Here is a 23,643-nt window from a genome sequence, read left to right as displayed (position 1 = left end):
GAGCTGGACTTTGGGTGGTATCATGAAAGGTTTCAGTGTCACAACCATGTTTTACACGCTGGCAAAGCCCGGAAGAAAGCTCCATGGCTGAAGGCTGAGGTACAGAGTTTACTGTGACCAGCTTTATGGTTCTCAGTAAGGAGTGGCCTTGTTAACCCTTTTCTGGAACATTTCTCATCATTTTTCTTTCAGTGACTGTATTGTATCTTCCATGCCCTTCACTGAACTCTGCTGTCACTGTTAGACAGTAGCTTTTAGATTTTATTTCTGATTTTCCTAATAAAAATGTGACTCATTCCTGGCTGTTTTTTGAATGCTTCTTTGTTCACCTCTGGAGACTGTGGGATGGAGTCATCCAGTCACTGCCACGGCTCCAGACCGAGCCACAGCCCCACTCCTGCCTGTGCCAGCCAGGGCTTTGCCCTCTCAACTTCTTGGAAGCAATGCCTTAAGGAACAATTGTGCCACAATCAATGTCAGTCTTGTATGCCAAGTTACTGTAACAGGTGAGCTGCCTGCAGCTGAATCACAGCCAGATAAGAACTCAGCAGATAAGAACTCCTACTGACAGTCCCCAGGGTCTTTGTCTGTGTTGTGTGCCCATCCCTGCCCCACTGGGGCACTGGCCCCATCAGAGAAACTGGATGGCATGGCAAGCTTGGTCTACTGTGGCCAGACCCCATCTAGTCTTTGGGGTGGAACTTGGAGCTTGCAACTTTTCATCCAGATCCCTTTCTTGATGAATGAGGAAGTCAGCAGACTTTGATAACTTGTAAATAATTATTTTGGTTGATCTGAACAGAAATTACTTATTTTGAAACTAAACCACACCCCTAGCTTGAATTACGAAAGTCAAGGGAGCAAATAGTGGCATGTTGTGCCCTTCCGGGGTGGAGTCTGGGCTCACAGGATTCCCAGAAGCAACAGGCTGTGGAACACGGGGAAAAGGGAGACAAAGCTGGAGGCCAAACTCAACTGCAGAGAAGCAGCCTGGCCCACTCTGCAGGGGGGAGACTGATGGCAACCTTCGAGGAGCAGACGGCGTGCGTGGTGCAGGCCTTGTTCTCTGATCTCTTTGATGACGACGATGAGACCGACTGCCGGAGTCTGGAGACTGACTCAGGTGGTGAGCCCTGCTGTGGGAGGAAAACATGGTGCCCTTGCTGCAGATGGCAGAGCAGCCTTCAGACTGAACACTTAAAGGAAGGAGGCTGTGTCTTGGGGTTGCCAGGTTCCCTAAAATGGAGGCTTGTGATGGTGTCTGAGCTGTCTGTCCCTCAGGGAAAAAGTTTCAGTTTTGAGTGCCAGGCTACCTGTGGCCACCGCCTGGCTTTGCAGGGTTGGGCAATGGGGCTGAGGGACAGCCACCAGCTCTCCTCTCTCTGGGGCAGTGCTGGCAGGGAAGGTGCTGCTGCTGGCTGCAGAAGTCCACAGGTTCCAGCTTGCTCCAGATCAATGCGGTGGGGCAAGCTCCAACCGGCGTTATCAAATAGAAAGGTCACGTTGCTTATCAGATATACAGTTGGCTTGCCATGTGGGATACAATGTGGTCATTTGGGCTACTCTGCATGCTGAAGAAACTCAGAATCCCATCTGTATTCAGCTTGCTTTTTTGCATTATTTCCTTGGCAGCAAACATGCAGGGATGTCCCAAGAGACCCCCCCAGAGCTTGCTGACACTAGGTAGCAACGTTTCTCAAAAGCTTCATGGAATTTGCCATTTAGTCTGAAGGAAAAATCTCCAGGCTCATTTCCCCACCCTGGATCAGATGCTGTTTCCTCTGCCTCTGCTGTCCTGGGCACTGAGAAGCTCAGGAAGAGATGCAGGCACCTGAGCGAGAGCAGCTGAGCTGGGATCAGCGGCAGGATGAGGGAGGGGGGTAGGATCAGGAAGCGATGCCTCCAGATCAAGTTGTCCTTGGTTTTATGTTTGAAGATCCTTCTTTCAGTTCCTTCTGGCTTTGTCAAACGTGGAAATGGCTTTGCTGGAACTTTCAGTGCTGGGTAGCTCCTTCTGCCTGAACCTTGTTTTAGTAATGTTCAGCAAAAATAAACAGTCCTTTGTGGTTGGGATTTTCACCTCTGGATGCTCTAAAGGAAAAACTTCAGCTGAGGCTCTCTCCCTCCTGAAGTTCAGCTGAGAAGTCCCAGCGGTTTTATACGCTTGAAGTGTGTGAATTATGCCTTTGCCTTCTCACCTCCTAAGATGAAAACCTCCCCAGATTTGGGTCACTATAAGACTTTGAAACTCTCTCTGCTCCAGGGCCTGCACAGTCTGCAGGAGGACCACCCCTCACATTCGACACAAGGGTGGTCGCCAGCCGCCTGCGGCAGATGGGGGACCAATGCAACCTGGATTTTGAAAGAGTCTCCTCAGAGCCTCTGGCTGAAGTGCTTCAGGGGAAGGTAAAGCATTCCTTGGCCTGTCCAGCTCTGTATCTGCAGACAGCCTTGTGCTGGGGAATGGGAGAAGCCTGGGGAGCAGCACAGCTTATGCTGTGGGGGCCAGGGTGGGGCTGAGCGGAAGGGACATCTCCCCCTGCAGCATCTCTTCATTCCTGTGTCATGGGCCCAGGACAGCAGCTGAACAAGGCACTGTGGAAGCTGCTTTTCCTCCTCTCTTCCAAAGAAGAGAGTCATAGGGAGAAGAAGCACAAACATGACTTCAACAGACTTGAAAGCCAAGTCTTATAACACTGTCATTTAAACAGAAGCTCAAACTGCCCTCTCAATGCTTGCAGGTGGAGAAGTTTGGTGCCGCCGTGGAATCTCTCATCAGGAGGTGGAATGACCAGAACCCTGAGCTGGTCTATGAAAGAGCTTTTCTCTGTGTTTGTGTGAAATTAGTAAGGCTTGTTGGTGAGAAAGTCCCAGGCATGCTGGATCCCAGCCTACTCATAAGAGAGATCAATGGAAATTCTCAAGTGAGAAACTACATTGAGGCCCACGGTGGATGGGTAAGGATGTGAAAGTGGTGGTGATGTTTGCCTGGCATTTATGGTTCTTCCTTTGTGGCACTTACCTGTCCCACCTGCTCTGCTCAGCTCTGCTCAGCTCATCTCTGGTACCCAGCCTGATCCCCCAGACAGCTCTGGTACAGCCACAGGAGCATGGCTTTGCCAAACACCTCAGTGAAGCTCTACTGGAGTCAGTGTCAAACTTCCCATCCACTTTATTGTCTCAGGGTTTAATTCCTTATCTCAGAACCATGGGAGCTCAACTTGTTCCCTTAGATGAGAATTACAATGAAAGGTGGGCCATGCAAAAAGCAGCACCCTGCTCCTGCAGCTTTATAGACCCCTCTTGGGTGTTTTATGAGAGGAAGGGATGGAATCAGTCCAGGTCTGGGTTATGGTGAGTGGTGTGCTGCTTGTCCCTCCATCCTGCTTCATTCTCCTCCTGCTTGTTCCTTTAAACCTACCTTGAATTCTTTCTCTAAAACACACATGGGGGTTTTTTGGTTGTTTTCAGGAGAACTTGGGCAGTTGAAAGAACAGACTACACTGCTTCCCAGAAGGTGAGGCTGGGCTTTTGCTGCTCTCACTGAAAGAAATGCTGCTATATTTCTTCCAAAGACTGCAAGCAGGACTGTGCAGCTCTGCAACAATGAAAGAGATGAAAAGTGAAAATTAATAAATGAGGGGTTTTTAATTAATTTGGTTTTCTTCTCGTGTTTCTCTTAAATTTAACCATAAAAGTGTGCTTCACTCTACTCATTGTCCCCCAGCACTCCCAGGCCCTTCTCTGCAGAGCTGTTTTTCAGCAGGTCAGCCCCTCACCGGTGCTGGTGCAGGATATTATGCCTCCCCAGGTGCAAGATCCTACACTTGCCCTGGTCAAACCTTCAGAGGTTCCTCTTCCCCAACTCTCCAGCCTGTCCTGGTCTCACTGGATGCCAGCACAGCATGAGGGGGTGTCAGCCATTCCTTCTATTTTGGAACTATCAGCAAACTGGACTGGCTGAGGGGTCCACTTTGTCCCTTCCACCAGATCATTGATGGAATATGTTGACCAAGACTGGTCCCTGGGGACCACCACGCTCAAGCTCCAGACCTCCAACTGTGCAGAGATCCAAGGCAGGGCATGCCAGGGGCATGCAGTGCCCAAGGGGCTGGGGCAGTTCTGCCCCTCCGAGCGCTGCCTGCCCTTGCTCTGTGTGGGTTTCAAAGGAGGCGCCAGGGCCCCGGGCTGCGAGGTTTGCTTTGCTGTTGGGCCACAGTCTCTGTTACACACCAAGTTCCTTCGGGACTGGTGATGAAGTCAGAAAACCACAGCCCGCAGCAGTGCTCTCCGGGCTGGTGCTTTCCGCTGGGGCATGCACTTGACATGTCCGCTCCCAGGGGCAGGCCAGCCACGCTTGGGCTCCAGCAGCATGGACCAAAGGGAGATTCTGCTGCAAAACCTGGAAAGGGCCCAAGGCAAGAAGCTCAACCGAGAAGAGTTTGTGGAGGAGTTTTTGGTGAGTTCTCTCTGGGGTTTGGTTGATTTTAGAGGGGACTGCTCAGTCGCTTCTCAATGGGGAGGTGATCTGAACGGGACAAGGTTGGCCCTGAATTTTACAGCAGAAAGAGGCAGCAGCTAGCTGGGATAAAAGGAATGCACAGACAGAAGAGCAATTTCGTAGCTTGTGTTCAAAGTAAAACTGTTTGCTTTTTAAATAATTGTCTAAGTGCTTCCTGTTTTCTGCTGTGCAAACGTGCCTGGCAGGACACAGTTTCACTTCGCCTGGCGATACCCAGGGAATGTGGAGCCGCTGCCCCTCTGCCCTTGCAGCCCATTCCATTTGAGCCTCCTGTGTTCCCACCAGGGAGCTCCAGCTGACACTGGACAGTTTTATTTTTATTTTATTTTCTCTTTTCTTTTTTATTTTTCTCTTTTCATTTTTATTTCTCTTCTCTTCTCTTCTCTTCTCTTTCTCTTCTCTTTCTCTTCTCTTTCTCTTCTCTTTCTCTTCTCTTTCTCTTCTCTTTCTCTTCTCTTTCTCTTCTCTTTTGTCTTGTCTTGTCTTGTCTTTCTTCAATAGAACCCCCTCCCCTGGTGCCAGCAGCAGCATAGGGAGCAGGAGTCCAGAGAAATTCCCTGTGGACCTGAGTCTGCTCCTTCTCTCCTCACACTGGGGACAATGTCCATGTTGCAAGGAGGCAGTGCTTTGAGCAGCTGGAGGAGCCATGCCTCCAGGGTCCAGCACTGTGCTGGATTACAGGGAAGGGTTGGGGCATCCATCACCGACCAGTGCAAGTGTTCTATGTCCAGCAGCACTGCTGGGCCCTCCTGGAGATTAACTTGCTCCCCCAGGGGAAAGCTAGCAAAAAGTGCTGATGGCTCCCACCATCTCCTGCACTCTGCAGGGTCTAGCTGGCTGAATCTGTGCAGTGCCCTGATCTGTGATCTCTGTGACATCTTTTATTTGTTTGGGTGGCAGGGCTGAGTCTTAGATGGCTGCAGTCTTAGATGATGGCTGCTGACAGATCAGATAGAGAAAGTTTGCTCTGGCAGAGTCTCTGGGATGCTCTGAGGAGAAAAGGCATCCCCCAGCTTTAGCAGACATAGAGAAGGGTAAAACTGGTACATCTGTAAGATCTGAGATGTCTCAAACACCAGAACAACCACTGACCCCAAGCTTCTCCTGGGGAAGGGTAGTGGTCTTCAGGAAAGAGGTGGGGGTTCCCTAGGAGTCTCCTCCAGATCCAGCCCTACTTCATCCTACCAGTGAAGCCTGGCACTTCAAACACTTGGGAAAAGCTTAGTGCTAGGTTTCCAGGTGTCTGGGTCAGAGGGAAGTGATTCATCTGGGCCTGCAGTGACAGTCTGTTGTTCCATGGAACAAAATGCTGTCATAGGCTGCCACATTTCCCCTCTGCTGTGCTGAGACTGGGCCATGCTCAGGCTGCCAAGCCCCTGTCCAAGGGCTGCTTTTAGCAGCCAAAGGTACCATTCACTGTTGGACCAAACTGGCAGGTAGAAGTGGCCAAGGCCACATTTCCTCCTGTGCTGGCCAGAGATCTTCCCAGGATGGCTTGAGCTGATGGCCACTTGTGCAGATGTGGAAATCTTGACAGGCAGTTGTGATGGTTCTGCATTCCCAAACCTGGCAGAAAAATTTGATGCTATTTCTCCACCCTAACACCTCCCCTCTCTGGGTGAGCAAGGTTTGTAAGTGCAGATCATGGTAGTGCTACTGGAAATGACAGGGGGGGGGTGTTTAAACCCCCCTTTTCTGCCTGTGTAGTCTCACAGCCAGTTTGACCCTCACTGCTTACACTTGCTCTCACATGCAGGCTTTCCAGCAGGTTCTGTGGTATTGCTAAGGGGCTGCTTGGCTTGGTCAAGCACATCTGAGCTACAGAGCCCTCCAGCTCCTGGTGTGGCCCTTTGGCAAAAATCATCATTCTATAGTTTCATGTGAGCTGGCCTCAAAGGGCATTGAGTCCCAGCAGGGGCTTGTCCAGAGCAGGCTGCAGGCAGGGGAGTTTGGAACTCTCCTGCAGCTGCTGAAAGACAATTCTGTGCTCTGGCAGGAAACAATGCTTGAACTCTGCAAGAGTGCTGCAGCTTTACCCTGGAAATGAAAGAGATGAGAGATCCATACCCCTCAGGGTCTACCCTAGAACTCCTCCTTTCTCTGTCATTGTGCATGCAGCTACTTAGCTCCAATTGCTTGTGCTCCTCCAGAGGCTTGAGCATCACTGTTTGCAGTGCTACAGATGGGAATGTCTTTACCAACGTGAGAAAACCCAGTGGGTTTATCAGTCTTTTCTGATATCACTTGTTAAAGCTGGTTTATCATTGCTGCTGCTCTTATCTGGGTGCCATTGATACTGAGAATGGTTCCCCTGTGTTCCACTTGTGAGGGCAATGCTCCATGTGCTCTATGAAAACATCCTACGTGCCCCAGCCTGGTGTGGGCACAGCCTCACCACACACTTTCCATTTTTCAGAAGCCTCTGCTGGGGCTCTTGGGTGGCTTCTGTCTCTATACAGAGCACCCTGAGAAAAGCCACTCGGGAAAGAATTAGTGGTGCAGACCCTGCTTTGTGGTGGAGAACCTGACCCCCTAGAGCCTGTCACACAGAGTCTCTAGGAGTGTGTTGTATGTAGCACATCTGCTGTAATTTGTTCCACTCTTTCATCACAGAAGCTGAAAAGGCAGTCAACGAAGTACAGGTCGGATAAAATCTACCCTACAGCAGCATCTGAGCATCCAGAGAACATCAAGAAGAACAGATACAAGGACATCTTGCCCTGTAGGTTGGAAATGGCTCGTGTTCCTAATCAACCTTTTGTCCTAGCTCCAGCCTGTTCTCAGCCTTTAGCAGCTACCTGCACTGCTGCTTGCTGGGGAGCACATCCCAGGCTGCGGCTGGCCTTTGAGTTCTGCTCTTCAGTCTTAGGGCTTTGCCTCTGACTGCTGCAGTGTGTGCTCTGGAAGGCTTTGGCACATGTCTTCTACAGACAGAACTTCTGTTCAGTAGGAAACACATCCTCTAATGATTGTCCCAGTAAGCTATCTGGGTAACATCGCAACCCCATTTCCGATGGTCTTACAGAGAGTGCTTTGATGGACAAAACACCTCCAGGTAGCAGACTACAGGCAAAATCTGCCTCTTTCATCCATCAGAGCTTAAAGAAATTTAAAAACCTAAGCCACAGCCCTCATTTGAGCCTGTAAGATGGAGTGCAGGATGATTTTAGGCTTGGCTTGCTCCATGGTCAGAGGAGGCTGGCATTGCACTAGGGCTGTGGCAGCACTTCCCCACTGAAGGACAGCTGGCAGCTCCATGCAGGGCTTTCAGGGGGTGCAGGAGGAGGTGTTAGCTCCCTGCCCAGCCACTCATCTGCTCTGGCGTGAGCTCTCTGATGTATCACCTCCTCCAAAGCACATTGTGCTGCTGTCTGAGGAGCTCAGCTACCATGAGACAAACAGTAATTGCTACTTCTCTTGTGCCTGCAGTTGACCACAGCAGAGTGGAGCTGTCCCTGATTACATCAGATGCAGATTCTCATTACATCAACGCCAACTTCATCAAGGTACTGCCTCTCGTGGTGTTTTGCTGTGCAACTGTTAGCACTGCCTGCTTGAATTGCATGAGGAGGAACAGGTCCTGTGGCTCTGGTGAGCAAAAGGACTGTGCTGTAGTTTCTGGGCTGTGCTCAAGAAGAGCTGAGGTAATGCACCTCCAGTGATGGTGACTCCACCACCTCCCTGGACAGCCCATTCCAATGGGCAATCACTCTTTCTATGAAGAACGTCTTCCTAACATCCAGCCTAAACCTCCCCTGGTGCAGCTTGAGACTGTGTCCTCTTGTTCTGGTGGTGGTTGCCTGGGAGAAGAGACCAACAACCCCCACCTGGCTACAACCTCCCTTCGGGTAGTTGTAGATAGCAGTAAGGTCTGCCCTGAGCCTCCTCTTCTCCAGGCTAAGCAACTCCAGCTCCCTCAGCCTCTCCTCATAGGGCTTTGATCAGGGAGACCTTTGGAAACAGCACAGAGGCACCAGGCTGCGGGCAAGAGACGTGTGACGGTGTTGGGGCAGGTGGTGGAACAGTTTGTGGCTCACAGCCCTAACTTCCTTGTCAGTGTTAGTGCCTTTGGTGGGTGACAGTGGCCAGAACTGTCTCGCCTGAAACCAGTGCAGAGGCAGGAAGCCTTGCACTGCAGCACAGCTGAGACCCACCACAGCAGAGAGCAACAGCACAGGTCAACACAGGCTGCTTCTCCATCAGGAGCTGCATGTATTTGGGGACTCTCCTGTGTCCATGACCCTACTTGGATGGAGAGAGAGAGAGAGAATAGAGGTTTCCTTCAATCTCCGTCACAATGACTGAGGGCTCTGTGTGACCTGTCTGCAGAAGAACAGACTCCCACAAGGAGGTCATGGCTCATTATCTGGCCAACAGCTGCAGATGTGCTAAGCTGCATACTGCAGAGCTGGATCAGCTCTTGCAACACCACCTCGAAGCTCCCAAGGGCACTGCAAGAACTGGGGGTCTCTGAGAGCAGATTTCACCTCAAGCCCAGCTCCATGGCATGGGTTTGCCTTTAGGAGGTTTGCACACCATTGGTTTCTGGTGACTTAATTTAATGTAGGTGCCTAAATTTTAACTATAAATAAGCCTCTGTGATGGGCTCATTGGATGGAAGGGAGATTCAAAAAGAGGAATGACTTTATTTCTGCTAGTGAACTATGCAAAGATGTCTCCATGTCTGATCTGAATGTTGTTTTAGGGTGTCTATGGGCCAAGAGCATACATTGCAACCCAGGGGCCTCTCCCCGCTACTGTCACTGACTTTTGGAGAATGATTTGGGAGTATAAAGTCCTGGTAAGGTGCAGATTTGTATCTCTTTCATGTTTTAAAATGAAAAGTTGTCTGTACAGCCAGTCAGAGTCCTTTTTGGCTGAGCAGACAGTGGGAGTGCCAGGATGATGTGTGTGTCCTTCTTCCTTCCCATGAGCCCCCTCTATGCTTGTGCTGAGCCAGGAGTCTGCTTGTGGCTGTCTCTGCACTCTCACTTTGAGTGGGAAAGGTCCTCATGCTGGGGCTGTGGGTGATATCCCAAGTTTAATTTGCCCACTGGCCCAGGACTCAGGGGACAGCAGCCCTCAGAACATCCCATTGATGATAAATGCCTGCAGGGGATGAACTTGCTTTTGCTGCCTGGATATGAAACTTGTGCTCAGCCTTTTCTAATGAAATTTCTCTCTGCAGGTTGTAGTCATGGCTTGCATGGAATTTGAAATGGGAAAGGTGAGTAACATCTCGAAGACGGCCTCTGCCATGACACTGCCAGGGCAGGGAGGGGGGAGATGCAGGATTTTCTTAAATCTCCTCAGAGGCAGTGAGTTTGGTAGGAGCTGTTTCCTGAGCCTCCAGCTGCAGACTCTTAAATAGTTCCTAGCAGCACAGCTACCTCCTTGGGAGAGCAAAACCAGCAGTAGTGGCCCCAGAGAACGGGAGGCTGGAGCTGGCCAGCTGCAAGAGCTGAACCTCCTCCCAGCATGAGATTTGTCCTGCAAAGTGGGAGAGGAGCCAGCGTGGGTGGGCTGGTGGTGAATAACCCAAGCTGTCCTGCTCCTCTCCGCAGAAGAAGTGCGAGCGCTACTGGGCAGAGGTGGCGGAGCCTGCCCTGCGCCGTGGCCCTTTCTCCATCGCCTGTGTGAGTACCTCTGCCAGCACCGCCACACAGCACCTGTGGTGCCCACAGCAAAGGTGACTCTGACTTCTTGTTCTGCAGGAAGCTGAAGAGCAGAGAAATGAGTACGTGATCAGGACTTTAAAGGTGACCCTGAATGAGGTAAGCGGGGAAGGGCAGGACAGGAAACGTGAATCGCTCAGCTCTGTCAGACAAGCCATGGTGGCACGCTTTGTGCAGACAATTTGTGCTGCTCAGCCCATTAGTTTAGATTTGAAGGTAGCTGAAGGAGCAAAGAAAGGTAAAAATGAACTCCAGACAATTTCTGAAGCTGTCAGTTGTGGCAAGTCAGACCCTGGGTAAAGTGAGGCCAACACAGGTGACAGTAGCGATGTAATAAAACAGCAAGAAGAGCTGCAAGCTGCACCTCAAACCTTTGCTTACCAACACGGAAGGGCACTGGATCTGGCTGCAGCATGCCAGCTTCCCCTGGCCATGCTGATATCCCAGTCTGTGCCTGTGGTAGCTGCAGCAGCATCCCCTTGCCAGTGCTCATCTCCTCTTGCAGGAAACCCGGACTGTCCACCAGTTCCACTATAGGAACTGGCCAGACCATGACATCCCCTCATCCATTGACCCCATCCTGGAGCTCACCAGTGAGATTCGCTGCTACCAGCCTGATGACAGTGTCCCTCTCTGCATCCACTGCAGGTAGGTGAGCTGGTCACAGTGGGGTAGGGCTGCTGGGTCCTCCCCAGCTCTCAATTCCCATGGGTGGTGGCAGCCAGCACAAGCCTGCAGCCCAGCTCCTCTCCTTAGGAAGTCCTAAGACAAAGGTGTCCTCTGAGGACAGCCTTGCTAGTGTGGCTGGGTGGCAGGAAAGGAGATGGGTAGCAGCATGCCAAAAGTAGCACATGTAATTAAGGGACCACCACCAGTGGGCATGACCACGTGTGGGCTGGGAGTCACCACAGGAGGACTGAGGTCTGTGGGCAGCAGCAGCAGCAGATGTGCCCTCCAGCCTGCAGCAGAGCTGTGGGAAGGCAGAACTTCAGGAGGGGTGGGTGAAGCCGCAGCAAGAGCAGGAAGGCCACTGTGTGCCTCTGCAGTGTGACAGGTGGCTGAGGACCCTTCTCAGATACCCTTGGCAAAAAATACAGCGTGCCCAGCCTCTGACCTCTGCTAGCAACCTGCTGTGACTGTCTTTGCAGTGCTGGCTGCGGGAGGACAGGAGTCATCTGTGCCATCGACTACACCCAGAAGCTGCTGAGGGATGGAGTGAGTGTCAGCGCAGCCACTGAGGCTGCCTGTGTGCTCTCTGGCTCTTCCTTGTCTTCTCTGAGCCCTCACTCTCCCTTTCACCCCAGATTATTTCAGATGGCAGCCATGAATGGAGAATGGCAGTGGCCAAACCACTGATACTCTATTGCCAGTTTGTGCTGCTTCTCTCTATTTAAGCTCTGCAGCATCCATGTGCTCACCATTGCCATTGCTTCCTCCCCGCCTCAGCGTGAAGAGCTCCTGATGCTTGTACCAACAAGACTGAGCCCTGCCTCTGGCAGGACCTTCCAGTCAGGAAGCCTGGCTCTATGCTGCCCTTCAGCCTTCAATAGAACTTTACTAATACTACCTGTCTCTTTGCACTGAAGCATCAGAATGCAGCGTTTCCAAACCAACACCTTGCTCTGCTCTGGCTCTTCCAGAAAAATTCAGGTGAAGCCATCCCTGGCCTTGGGGCACTCAGAGCAGCAGCTGCTTTTCTGTAGTGCAGCTTCTCTGAACCTACAGTTCTGGGAATCAGGGACCTGTCCTTTGTGTTGCTCACAGCTGCTACCAGAGCTGCTCTCCAATTGGCATTTTTTCTGTGGAGTGCCAGACAGGAGGGAGGAGGCAACATGGCTCCTTAATAGCAACACAGCACTTTCAGCAGGTCCTTTGTTAAAAATCCTTTCAGTCACAGACTCAAATTCCCAACACTGCTCTAAACCACATCACAACTTGGAAGCTGCTTGGAATTAAACCTTTTTTCAAAGTTTTGTTTTAAATTTTATTTTCTCTCTCTTGCAAGATTGTTCCAGTGAACTTCAGTATTTTCAGTCTGATCCAGGAGATGCGCACGCAGAGACCTTGCATAGTGCAGACCAAGGTATGCTGGGCAAATGTCCCCAACTGCCAGAGCCTCCACCCTGGGACTGCAGCCTTCCCCAGAGGGGTTTGCAGAAAGGAGACACAGAGCAGTTGTGCTGCAGGGAACTGGGGCATGTAGATGTCCTGTGAGGTCTCTTCTCGGAACAGAAGAATGACTTTGCAGAAAGGACTTTGGCAGCTGACTTGCAGACAGCTGGGACAGTGTAGTGCTTGCAGTCTGATTTATCAAATGCCTGCTCTGTGAAACAAGGCACTGTCCAGGAAATAAACTGGGAACTCTTCTCAGCCAAGATAGACTGAAGAGGAAGCTCAATGCAGAACAGCATTTGTGCACCCAAAAAAAAAACCCCTCAGCCTGACCCCTGTGAAAGCTGTGGCTTCTACTTCTTCTGAGAATTTCCCCTGCCAATGGACCAGGAAGCAGCAGCTTCTCTCAGGGGTTCTGGATTTGGGTACCAGGAGAACATGCACAGGTATGCAGGTGCTGGCTCTCACTTTGTTTTTCTGGGATGCAGGAGCAGTACGAGCTGGTGTATGATGCAGTGATTGAGCTCTTCAAAAGGCAGATTAAAGCACTTGATGACCGGGCAGAGTCTGCTCCTTCACAGGTAAAAGACCCCAGGCTAGATGCACTGCCTCTTGCAGCCTCTGGCACTCAAACTCTATCCTCTGCTGCAGACCTGGAATGAATCCTCGTGTTTTCTGCTACCTTTGATGGCCAAACTGGGCCTCTTTTCAAATCAACCCATGAGAATCCAGCTCTGCCCTTGAATTTGGCTCCATGAATTTGGCCCCAAGCGAGAGCTGAATTTCCTTTGGTCTCAAAACCATTTTCTATGCACTTTTAGATGGTTTACTTTTTACAGTAGTGGCTGTTCCCAGGTGGATGTGCCAGGGAAACCTGTCTTCATGGAGTGCTTGTGAGCAACAGAGACTCTTGGTGTGGGTTAGGAAGCCTGGGTGCACAAAGTGGAACAGCCTGAAGCATTAGTCTGCAACCTGGTGGTATTCCAGCCAGGTAATTAACATCACAGCTTGGCTGTGGGAGAGAGCAGCCTAAAATAGCTTGTGAAAAACATGGCAAAGTCTTTCAGGTCTGATACACCTCTGAGGAAAACCAGTGTGGTCCTGATATGAAGTTGGATATGAACAGGAACATAAGGAAAAAAAAAAAAGAAAAATCCAAGGTTAAGCTTTTCTTTTCTCTTGATGTTCTTCTGTGGGTGCTGGCATGAACCTTACCTTTGCTGGGCAGCTGTTTGCCATCTGGCTGAGGTAAACACTCTGCCCTCCTCAGGCAAAGGCTGAAAGCTGACTGTGAGCTTACTGACAGAAGCTTTTGCCTAAAGACTTGAGAAAAGGGACTTGTGCCTCAGTTTTGCCATAGGATTTACAGGATGCTCCAAGCCAGAGCTGAGTGAGAATAGAGCTGGAAAGAGTCTCTCTGTGTCTTGTGGGCAGTTTGTGAGCACAGGAGATGCAAGAGGAGGTGACACACAGGGCAGGAAACCGTTCAAGTCCGGATGTGGTTTTGTAGCTGCTGGCCAAACCTCTCGCCCACCTAATCCTTGCTGCCCTCTGGCATGGGGGATGGTCTGTGCTGAAGTGTCACACCTGAAACCAGTGCCTGAGCAGCCAGGCTGAATGCCCTCCTGGGCTCCTGAAGCAGAGCTGTCCATGCAGGTTTTGCAGGTGTTTGACAGCTGGGTGGTTGTACAGCTCATTGGGCTCTCATTTCAAATAGGTGCTGACAGGAATTGCTTTTCAGGAGGTTCTGTCCTCAGCTGTCAGCTCCAACTCAGTGTGTCAAGTTGGTGTTTGTCATTTCCAAACTGTATCAATAATTAAAAGCATTTGGCACAAATTCCAGCTCCTGAAATAGCATGTTTGTGTTCTTCACACCCTTCCCCCTTGCTCCTGTCTCTAAACTTTTCTTTCTCTAGGTACCAGCAAGGCATCCAGGAGCCAAGCCCCTTCTGACTCTGGTGGAAGACATTTATTCGCTGCAATTACTGAGCTGGTGAGGCCATGGCACAGGTCCCCCCTGGCTTAGCATTTTCAATCACCCACATGATCTCAGGAAGATGCATTTTTCACGTGTGCTTTGTGACACAGTTCTGGTTGAATGCTGCATTTCAGTTAGCAGCAGGATGTGCAGCCTCTCTAGAGCCCCACTTTACTCTCGCCTTCTTTTTCCTAACGTAATTCCTGCTCTTCTCACTGCTGTGTCTCTGAGACTGAGTCTTAGCCTCTTCCTTACATGCCACTATTTCGTCCCCTCCTCTGCCCTTGGGTCTGTTTCCTGCTGGGCTTCCATAGAGCTTCACACAGGAACTGGACAGTATAGGAAAAGGTTTGCACATGTGGAGACAGTCTCAGCCCTCCCTGGAGCTGTGCACCCCACAGGATGTCCCCAGACTGGTGCTGTCACCTGCATGTGTCATTCCAGGACCTCTTGCTGTAGGAACAGCAAGCCTGAGAAAGTCCAACTTCCCAGCACAGGCAGTGTGGAGTCTTTCTGTGGGCATGTCTTGGTTCCAGTGTTTGCTTTCCACAAAGAATTTCTGGGGTTTTTTTTGGCATAGCCTGCACTGAGGGTGCCGTTTGCCTGTCTTCTATGCTCACTGTTCAACAGTGTTCAACTGGGGCATCAGGGTGCTCAGTCCTTCCCTGTGCTCCCTGCCTGAGGCTGAACCGGGCTCTGTGTTCCTGGTTCTGCTCTTGGGGGCAATGCTGGGAGCTTCATTAGCAGCTAACAGCAATTTCTGAGTACTAGACAGCTTTGACTTCACATCAGGGTGCTTTATTGCAGCTCAGAGCAGGAGGAACAGGATGTGCACCAACATCTTCCTCGGGCAGTACAAAGCAAAGCGTCCCTGGCCTCGCCGGCTGCCCTGGGCACACACACCAGCTCCAGCCATGGTGTCCCTGCCATCAGGCAGGCCATCTCCTTTGGAGCTCTGAACTTCAGCAGCTGCAGGAAGGCAGCTGCTGCTGCTGAGAGGTGGGATGATGGCAATGCTCTTCAGAAACACCACAGCCTGGAGTTCAGCAGCATCTCTCCTAAGCTTCTGAGTCCGGAGCCGAAGCGAGCAGGCAGGAGAGGGCCTGGTGGCAGAGTGCCCCTGACACGGACTGCATCGACGCCGTTTGTGCTGGCACAGTGGGGAGCAGGCCAGGAGTGGGATGGAAGGGATGCAAAGCCTGCTTGGAGTTCACAGCTGCCACACACCTGTCACCCAAGCTTTCAGATGAAGAAGGAGGATGGATTTTCCCCTCTTGAGAGGAACCACTCAAGCCCAGAAGAGAACGACCCCCCAAGCAGCAAGAACCATGGGCAATGTTCTCACCCTTACTGCTGGTCAGCAGAAGACCCTTACTTCTCTCCCCTCTCTCCAGATGACTCTGAGGTCCCAGTGTTTGCCAAGTGCTTTGTGGAGGGGCAGGATGCTCTTCCCTCTTCTTCTGCTCTCCGTGCCCCTCTGCAGCCTGCCGTGGCCAGCTCCTCACTGCCCAGCCCCGTGTCCCACCATGCTCCTCCACTGAAAGATGAGAGGACTTCTTCCCAGAGTAAGTGGTGCTGCACTGGGTCAAGCTGGGCTTGTGGATTGTGGCATGCTGGAGGCAGTGGTGAGCTGGCTTTTGGTGTCCTGGCAGGGTTGTAGCTGCTCCTCAGGGCTTGTGCTGAGGGAGCAGTTGGTTTCATCCTCATGCTTGTTCCATCCTGCCTTAAATTTTTCCCACAAAAATAAACAGCATTTTTAGCACAGCATAATTTTTGGTTTTGCACAATACAGCTGCTCTGGGTCACCTCAGAGTAGTGCTCACAGGAAGACAGAGGCTGGTGCTGATCAGCTCTTAAAAGAGGCTGCTCTAAGAAGCATACAAAAAGCTCCCAGAAAGGGTTTTCTCTAAGGATCTAGTTCCAAGGTCATACCCCAGTCCTTTCTGTAGAGTATCATGCAGGGAGGTGCTGATATCCCATTGGGACTGGGAGAACCAGGACTTCAACATTATTGTTTTGCCCAGATCTGTAACCTTAAAGCCAGCACCTGCCACATGAAGAAGGCAGAATTACTCCTTGATGTGGTCAGTCCTGGTCCAGTCAGGTATTTCCCATTGTCTGCAGCTTTGGCATTTGATCAGCTTTGTCCTGCTCCTGCCCTTTAGGGTTCAATGCCACAAAAGCAAGCTGGATGCTCTTGGAAGTTGCAGGAGTTGCAGCAGGAGCTGTGCAGTTATGGCACCACTTGGCTGAGTGCTGGGGGTGTGCTCGTCACTGCCTCTGCAGTGGGAATTCTGCTGCTGGAAGTCTGCCCTCAGGGCCAGGTGCATAGCAGCCCGTGAACTGGTGCTGAGCACCACTTGGATTGTTAACTGGTTTAGAGGTGTTTAACCAACACCTCTGGTGTGCAGGTGGGCAAGAGCAGCCAGCTCTGAGTCCCTAGAGAGGTCTGCAGTCCTGCTGTGCTCTGCCGTGTGGCTAATCTGTCCCTGTCTTCCCAAGCAGCCACCCTGCCACAGACAGAGGATGAGGATCCTCCACCCCTGCCCGAGCGAACCCCGGAGTCCTTCATTGTCACCAGTGAGTCTGGTAGGTGCATCTCCCACAGCAGGGACTGAGAAGTGCTCTGAGGGCTCTTCCCATGGTTGTGTGGTGTCAGAGCACCTGGCTGTGCCTCTGCTCTGGCTGCCTGGCATGAGAAATGACCTCCTTTGTGTTCGTCGTTTCTAGGGCAATTTCCTCTGGCTGCTTCTGATTTCCAGCTTCCAGCCAGCAGTACAAATATCAGAACCTCCCTGGAGTGGAGTGGGGAGTCTCACTCAAAGGTGTTTAACGACTCGGTGAGACTGAGACCATGTAAGGTAAGTAAGTGGCTTTTTATCTCTCCTCCAGCACTACCACTGTGCCAGTTTCCTCATCGTGTTTCCTTCCATGAAAAACACTCTTTGAGGGACTCCTCATAAGGGTGTCCAGCAATAGGACAAGGAGAAATGGTTTGAAACTGAGGGAGAGCAGGTTTAGACTGGACCCTAGGAAGAAGTTCTTCAGCACAAGGGTGGTGAAAAAGGCTGCCTAGGGAGGCTGTGGATGCCTCCTCCCTTGGGGTGTTCAAGGCCAGGTTGGATGAGGTCTTGAGCAGCTGAGTCTAGTTGAGAGGTGTCCCTGCCCATGATGGGGAGGTTGGAGTAGATGATCTCTGAGAATCCTTCCAACCTAAGCCTTTCTGTGAGTCTTTGATTTTGGCACTGTCTACCTTCCACAAAATATTTCAGGGATCAGGACTGGGAGTAAAATGTTGTCTCTGTCAAGCTCCTCCTTCTCAATATCTACTTTACTCCAAACATTATTTTTGGGGAGGTTCTAAATCCAACACAAGGGAGTAAAAGTATTGCTGCTGTTTAGATCAGGATAATGGCAGGAAGTTAGTGGTAGCTGAGGTTCTCACCTCCCTGTGGAACAGACAGGAGCTGAACAAAATGTTCAGCATCTCTTGATCACCACACAGTTGAATTACAGCTTTGTAAAGTGAAACAATCAGGTGTAACTCTATCTTCTACTACCTGAGCATGGAGCTGTGTGTGGCAGGAGGTTTGCACAAAGAATCATTTCCTCCTCTGCGTGCAGGAGAAAGCCTTTTGGTTGGAGGAATTTTAAATGCCCTCTTTGTGTTTTTATTTCCAGAGTGTGAAGCTTTGGAGCCCACAAACAGGTACAAGTTTAATGCTGGGATGAACTCTCTTTGGAACTGAGTCTGCTTTTTCCTGAGGCTGCTTTACCATACTTAGTAAATGTCTTTAGGGTGTGTGCTCAGTCCAATGGAAGTATCCTGTTGCTAAATAGTTCTGCAACTATACCTTTCTGAGCAGAAGCAGACGGTTCTGTAGGCAGTGAACTGAGTGCTTGATGTTTCCTAATGAGCTCTTGCCTCACCCTGTCCATGAGGGTGCTTGTGGCAGCCTTCTCAGGCTGAGGATTGTCACATCTTGTGCTGCGATGTTGTGTGTGTCCTTCGAGACCACTGACCTGTGCTGCTTAGAGAGCTGAGGCCCTCTCAGTGAACTGGTGTATATATATGTATTTATTTCTCTAAAACTAGGTAACCAACTCCTTTATCTCTGCTTTGTTAGAGACAGCTCGGGATCGCTCTAACTCTCCTCCCCCGCTTCCTGCAAGAACCCCGGAGTCATTTGTTCTTGCTGATGCAGCAAGTAAGTGATGAGTTATTTTCTCAGCACATAACTGAGATTTTGTGCTTACACCTAGATCATGGCCCATTTGTTCAAAGCATTACCAACAGTGGTGCTTCAGGACTTAACTGTGGGGGAAGTTCAGCAGATATAAAGGAAGTAAACAACCCCATGCAGTGCTACAGGCTGGGGTCAGAGTGGCTGCAGAGCGGCCAGGCAGAAAGGGACGTGGGGGTACTGGTTGATAGTAGGATGAACATGAGCCAGCAGTGTGCCCAGGTGGCCAAGAAGGCCAATGGCATCCTGGCCTGTGTCAGGAACAGTGTGGCCAGCAGGAGCAGGGAGGTCATTCTGCCCTGTGCTCAGCACTGGTTAGGTCACACCTTGAGTCCTGTGTCCAGTTCTGGGCTCCTCAGGTCAGGAAAGAGGTTGAGATGCTGGAAGGTGTCCAAAGAAGGGCAACAAAGCTGGGGAGGGGTCTGGGGCACAGCCCTGTGAGGAGAGGCTGAGGGAGCTGGGGTTGCTTAGCCTGCAGAAGAGGAGGCTCAGGAGAGACCTTCTTGCTCTCTACAACTCCCTGAAGGGAGGCTGTAGACAGGTGGGGCTTGGTCTCTTCTCCCAGGCAACCACCACCAGAACAAGAGGACACAGTCTCAAGCTGTGCCAGGGGAGGTTTAGACTGGATGTTAGGAAGAAGTTCTTCATAGAAAGAGAGATTGACCATTGGAATATGCTGCTCAGGGAGGTGGTGGAGTCCCCATCACTGGAGGTGTGTAGGAAGAGACTGGATGGGGTGCTTGGTGCCATGGTTTAGTTGATTAGATGGTGTTGGGTGATAGGTTGGACTTGATCTCAAAGATCTCTTCCAACCTGGTTAATTCTATTCTATTCTATTCTATTCTATTCTATTCTATTCTATTCTATTCTATTCTATTCTATTCTAAACCCAACTGGGGGTCCTGCTGGAGATTTCTAGAAGTGATGCACTAGAGGAAATAAAAAGCAACATCAAAGTGCTTAGGAAAAAGAAAAAAAAGCAGGAGGACTCTCAAATGACCACTGCAAATGTTGTGATGTACCTTCCCAGGTCTGCAGCCTGCTGCAAGGAGCCCTACAAGGAGTCCTGCAGGCCTGGAGAACAACACTTTGGAAACATCGTCCAAAGAGCCTGCAAAATGCTTCAAGAGAAGTAAGGTAAAAGAAACAAGACCAAAGCTAAAAAAGCAGGGGTGAGGAGAAGAGATCGTTTCAACCACAGCTATCCTTGCCTTCTCCCTGCTCCCCTTGTGAAAACTATCTGCTTTGAGACCACTTGTATTTAGGGCATGGAAACAAGACTAATAAAAACACTCTGTAGAAGTGCACACAAAGGCACAGCTGCACTAAGAGCAGCAACACAGCCATACCCCTCTGAAGGGTCAGGCCTTGGCACTCCCTCCACCCACAGTGCCAGCTCCTCTGGCAAAAAGTGGCTTGAGTGGAGCCTGAATTCTGGTGTAGGACAGACTCTGCTCATCACCAGCCTCCTTTTGTTGGGCCCCTAGCTAGCCCTCATAATGAGCAACTGTAGTTCAGGATGTTAGGGTTGAGCAGAAAAGCATTTGAGGAAAACAGCAGGAACAAGACAAACTGGAGGCATTTGGGCTGGCTGGAAAAAAGCCAGGCACAAAGTGAATGGTGAAGTTTGCATTTCAGTCTCAGCTGCTGGGCAGGATGCCTCTCATGAGATGTGGCACGTGTCTATTTGTCAGTGGGTTCTCTTTATTGCAGCAGCTGGTCTGCTGCTTGCTGCTTTTTATTTCCCAACAAGCCTTCTTAGTATTTTTTTTTTCCCTTCTACAGAGCTTGAAAATACTGAAAAACGTGAGAAAGAGTAAGTCTTCCAGGCTAATGTGCTCTCTCCCTGATGGCTTTAAGCAACTATATACAGAAATATGTGGGACTGAATTTTCCAGAGCCTGAACCTGTCAGATGGGAACACCCAGCAGGTCTGCCAGCCTTGGGGCAAGGCTGTGCTGGCCTGTGGAGCACCACCTCATCTGTACAGCAATGGGTCTTTAGGAGCATCCTAAGGATGATGTGGTTCTCCTGTAACGCCCTCTGGTGCCTTGGGGACAGACCCGGTGTGCCCACATCCAAATTCTTCAGGTTATTCCAGCTAGGGTTGTGGGACAAACACTCTAGGACTGGGGGACAGTGTTGTGTGGGGAATGTGAGCCTCATTCTGGGTTCTGCCCAGTCTATTTAGAGCATAAATAAGGAGTTCCTCACCAAGTTCCCTTTGATCTAACAATTAAAATGCTTATCTTGAAAGCAGCACTACTAAAATCTATTCAAAGCACTCCTGAGCAAACACCTTTTCTGTGGGTTGTGCTGCAGTGCCAGCCTCGCTCCCTGCTATGAGTAGATGACACCAAAGCTGGTGGCACCCAGGCTCTGCTTGCTGGAGAGCCCTCACAGCCTGGTGCTGCAGCAGCACTCGTGCCCACTGACAAGGTGCACAGGGCACCAAGTGCTCTTCTGTGCCTGAGGCCAGCTCACCAGAGTCACTACAGTGAGGAGCTGCCCCAGCCTTTAAATTCTTTACATTCTTTATTTCTAGGCATGTGTGTCCCACTCTCACTGAAAAAACCATCAGAACCTGCCCTGACAAACCAGTCGAGATCTCTCCTTAACTTTGGTATGTTCCTCCCTTCAAGTTTTGGGGTAAGAGTTAGGTGTTTGCCGAAAGCCTAAACACAGGTCCCGGGCTGAACAAACCTTCCAGGTAACACTTAGTAGTTTTTACATAGTCACAACTTTATTTACCAATAGCTGAAAGAACAAGGATGGAAAACACTAAACTGAAACAAACATTTCTCAGTGTGTGAAGTGCTAGAAGCATGTGCTTGGCTTTCCTGTGTCCAAAGCCTTCATGTGGCAACAGAGACAGCAATAAGACGAAGCTGTAGCATCACCACTAGGCTGCTGCTTATCTTGTGTCACACAGCAGAGGAGAAATCCTGGGGTTTTCCACTTGAAATTCCTCTGACAGAGTCATTTGTAAGACTAGGCATAAAATCCAGTTATCTTGATATTGATCTATAATGGTCAGACAGATACACCCATGGACTGGTTTGGCACCAGTTGACTTACAGCTACAGGATGTTGCTTTTAAGCCTCCTGAAGGGAAGTTGTAGACAGGTGGAGGTTGGTCTCTTCTCCCAGGCAAGCAGCACCAGGACAAGAGGACACAGTCTCAAGCTGTGCCAGGGGAGGTTTAGGCAGGAGGGTAGGAAGAAATTCCACACAGAGAGAGTGATTGCACATTGGAATGGGGAGGTGGTGGAGTCACCATCATTGGAGGTGTTTAGGAGGAGACTTGATAGGCTGCTTGGTTGCATGGTTTAGTTGATTAGATGGTGTTGGATAATAGGTTGGATGTGATGATCTCAAAGGTCTCTTTCAACCTGGTCTATGCTATTCTATGCTATTCTATTCTATCTCCAAGAACTGAAATTCCAAACGTCTTCAAACACCATATTTAGGGCCATCTCCAACTAACATCCTATCATGTACAAAATGTGTTGCATTAAAAAAAATAAGTAATAATTTCTTTCTAGCCTTTGCAAATCGATTTTTAAAGCCTAAAGGACCAAGAAACCCACCACCAGCATGGGACATTTAGATGTGTTTTGTAAGACTCGGTGCTATGGATTCGTGAAGTCCTTCTTGGATGCTCCAAGTGCTCATCCCAGTAAGGTTTCCATCACAACACGTCAAAAGCTGCTGCATGGTAATTACAGCTCAGGCATTGTTTGTACATCCTTCATCAAGTGAACTTTGAAAGTGAAGGATATAGAAGTACTATCAGGTAGGCACTTTCAGGACTTACAACAGGATGGAAGCTATAACCAGGAGAGATACATATGTGTTTTGTTTTGGAATGTATTCACTTCAAAAGGATGGATTTGAGCTTGCTGAGCTGAGCAGTGTAAACTGGAGAAGGGATCCAGTGAAGATGATTGAGTGAAGGCCAAAGCAGAACAGCTCTGGACTGTGCAGACACAGCCTCTGGAACTTCACCCCCATGTGCAAATCTATTGGAATCCAAAACCTGCACCTCCTTAAATGTTCCTGGGCTAACACAGCCTGGAAGTTACCTGCCTTATTTTTTCAGTGAAGTCAGCAAGGGGAGCCAACAACAGACCTTATCTAATTTATATTCCTGTGGCAAATATTTCCCTGTTGTACCAAACCCACCACCAGTAGCCAGGGAAGTGGTGTGGACATCTGCAGGCCTGAGGCTGGGGGAGCAGCACCTTGGTGACTTTGTGCAGCGATGCTGGGCACAGGCTGAGCCCAACCCCATGCGCCAGGCTGGTGGCTGCTATGTTGTGATGCCTCAGTCTCCACCAGAACTGTGATGCCAGAACCTACAGCTGGCTTTGGGTGTTCCAATGCTGTAGCTTGGGAAATCATCATGAATTTAACCAATTAAGTGTTTTGCGACGTGAGCAATGCTGTAAAAATAAAGTTTATTGATCGGCCTGCCTGGTTATACTGATGGTCATAGAACAGAATCATGGAACCACAGTCGGGCTTGGGTTAGAAGGAACCTTTAAAGGTCACCTAGTCCAACCCCACTGCAGTCAGCAGGGACATTGGTCAGAGCTCCAAACAACCTGACCTGCAATGGTTCCAGGGATGCAGCATCTACTGCATCTCTGAGCAGTCTGGGTCTCACCACCCTCAGTGTCAAACATTTCTCCCTTCCCTCCACTCTGATTCTCCCTCTTTTAGTTTCAAACCATCACCTCTTCTCCTGTCAAAAGAGTCCCTGCTCAAAAGTGTCCTCAGCTTTCTGATCAACCCCTTTAAGCACCAGATGGTCTCCCTGGAGCCTTTTCTTCTCCATGCTGAAAACCCACGACTGTCCCAATCTGTCCCCCCCGCAGAGGGTCCCCAGGCCCTGCTCTGCCCCTGCTGCAGCAGCTCCCTGCCCCTGCTGCGCTGCGGGGTGCAGCGCCGGCCCCGCACTGCAGGGGGCGCTCAGCGCAGCGGAGGGCGGGGCCCCGTAGGCCCCGCGGTGACGCAGCCGCCGGCACGCGCCGGCCGGGGATTTCCCGCGCCCGGGCCCCGCGCGCACCGCCTGCTCACGTGACGGCCCCTCGTGTCGCCGCCTGCGCT

The 23,643-nt window shown here is 50.5% G+C and overlaps 2 protein-coding genes across 2 annotated transcripts; both read left to right on the top strand.

The window, feature by feature from the left end:
* The first annotated feature begins 897 nt into the window (after window positions 1-897).
* On the top strand, window positions 898-2,969 carry BCL2L15 (BCL2 like 15). Its single transcript, XM_009896087.2, has 3 exons — window positions 898-1,126; window positions 2,264-2,406; window positions 2,742-2,969. Exons 1-3 carry the CDS (start codon window positions 1,018-1,020, stop codon window positions 2,967-2,969), a joined length of 480 nt encoding a protein of 159 aa, XP_009894389.1. The 5' UTR covers window positions 898-1,017.
* Window positions 2,970-4,307: 1,338 nt separating this feature from the next.
* On the top strand, window positions 4,308-22,156 carry PTPN22 (protein tyrosine phosphatase non-receptor type 22). Its single transcript, XM_009896089.2, has 21 exons — window positions 4,308-4,459; window positions 7,136-7,244; window positions 7,952-8,028; window positions 9,228-9,323; window positions 9,711-9,749; window positions 10,087-10,158; window positions 10,237-10,296; window positions 10,703-10,845; window positions 11,346-11,412; window positions 12,203-12,280; window positions 12,798-12,890; window positions 14,226-14,302; window positions 15,095-15,852; window positions 16,790-16,876; window positions 17,018-17,148; window positions 17,969-17,996; window positions 18,415-18,495; window positions 19,562-19,668; window positions 20,317-20,347; window positions 21,077-21,154; window positions 22,077-22,156. Exons 1-21 carry the CDS (start codon window positions 4,316-4,318, stop codon window positions 22,139-22,141), a joined length of 2,421 nt encoding a protein of 806 aa, XP_009894391.2. The 5' UTR covers window positions 4,308-4,315; the 3' UTR covers window positions 22,142-22,156.
* Window positions 22,157-23,643: the final 1,487 nt, after the last annotated feature.

This window comes from Dryobates pubescens, chromosome 35, assembly GCF_014839835.1.
Source record: "Dryobates pubescens isolate bDryPub1 chromosome 35, bDryPub1.pri, whole genome shotgun sequence".
Lineage (NCBI taxonomy): Eukaryota > Metazoa > Chordata > Aves > Piciformes > Picidae > Dryobates > Dryobates pubescens.
The sequence above is the reverse complement of the archived record's forward strand: the minus strand, read 5'-3'. Positions and strand labels throughout refer to the sequence as shown.

Excerpts from the sequence above, each read along its gene's own strand:
- PTPN22 (XM_009896089.2), top strand. The coding sequence starts at position 4,316 with ATGCACTTGACATGTCCGCTCCCAGGGGCAGGCCAGCCACGCTTGGGC. Across the intron at positions 9,750-10,086 it reads TGGAATTTGAAATGGGAAAG|AAGAAGTGCGAGCGCTACTG; the intron begins GTGAGTAACATC and ends TCCTCTCCGCAG. Across the intron at positions 20,348-21,076 it reads ACTGAAAAACGTGAGAAAGA|GCATGTGTGTCCCACTCTCA; the intron begins GTAAGTCTTCCA and ends CTTTATTTCTAG.
- BCL2L15 (XM_009896087.2), top strand. The coding sequence starts at position 1,018 with ATGGCAACCTTCGAGGAGCAGACGGCGTGCGTGGTGCAGGCCTTGTTC. Across the intron at positions 1,127-2,263 it reads TCTGGAGACTGACTCAGGTG|GGCCTGCACAGTCTGCAGGA; the intron begins GTGAGCCCTGCT and ends TCTCTGCTCCAG. Across the intron at positions 2,407-2,741 it reads CTGAAGTGCTTCAGGGGAAG|GTGGAGAAGTTTGGTGCCGC; the intron begins GTAAAGCATTCC and ends CAATGCTTGCAG.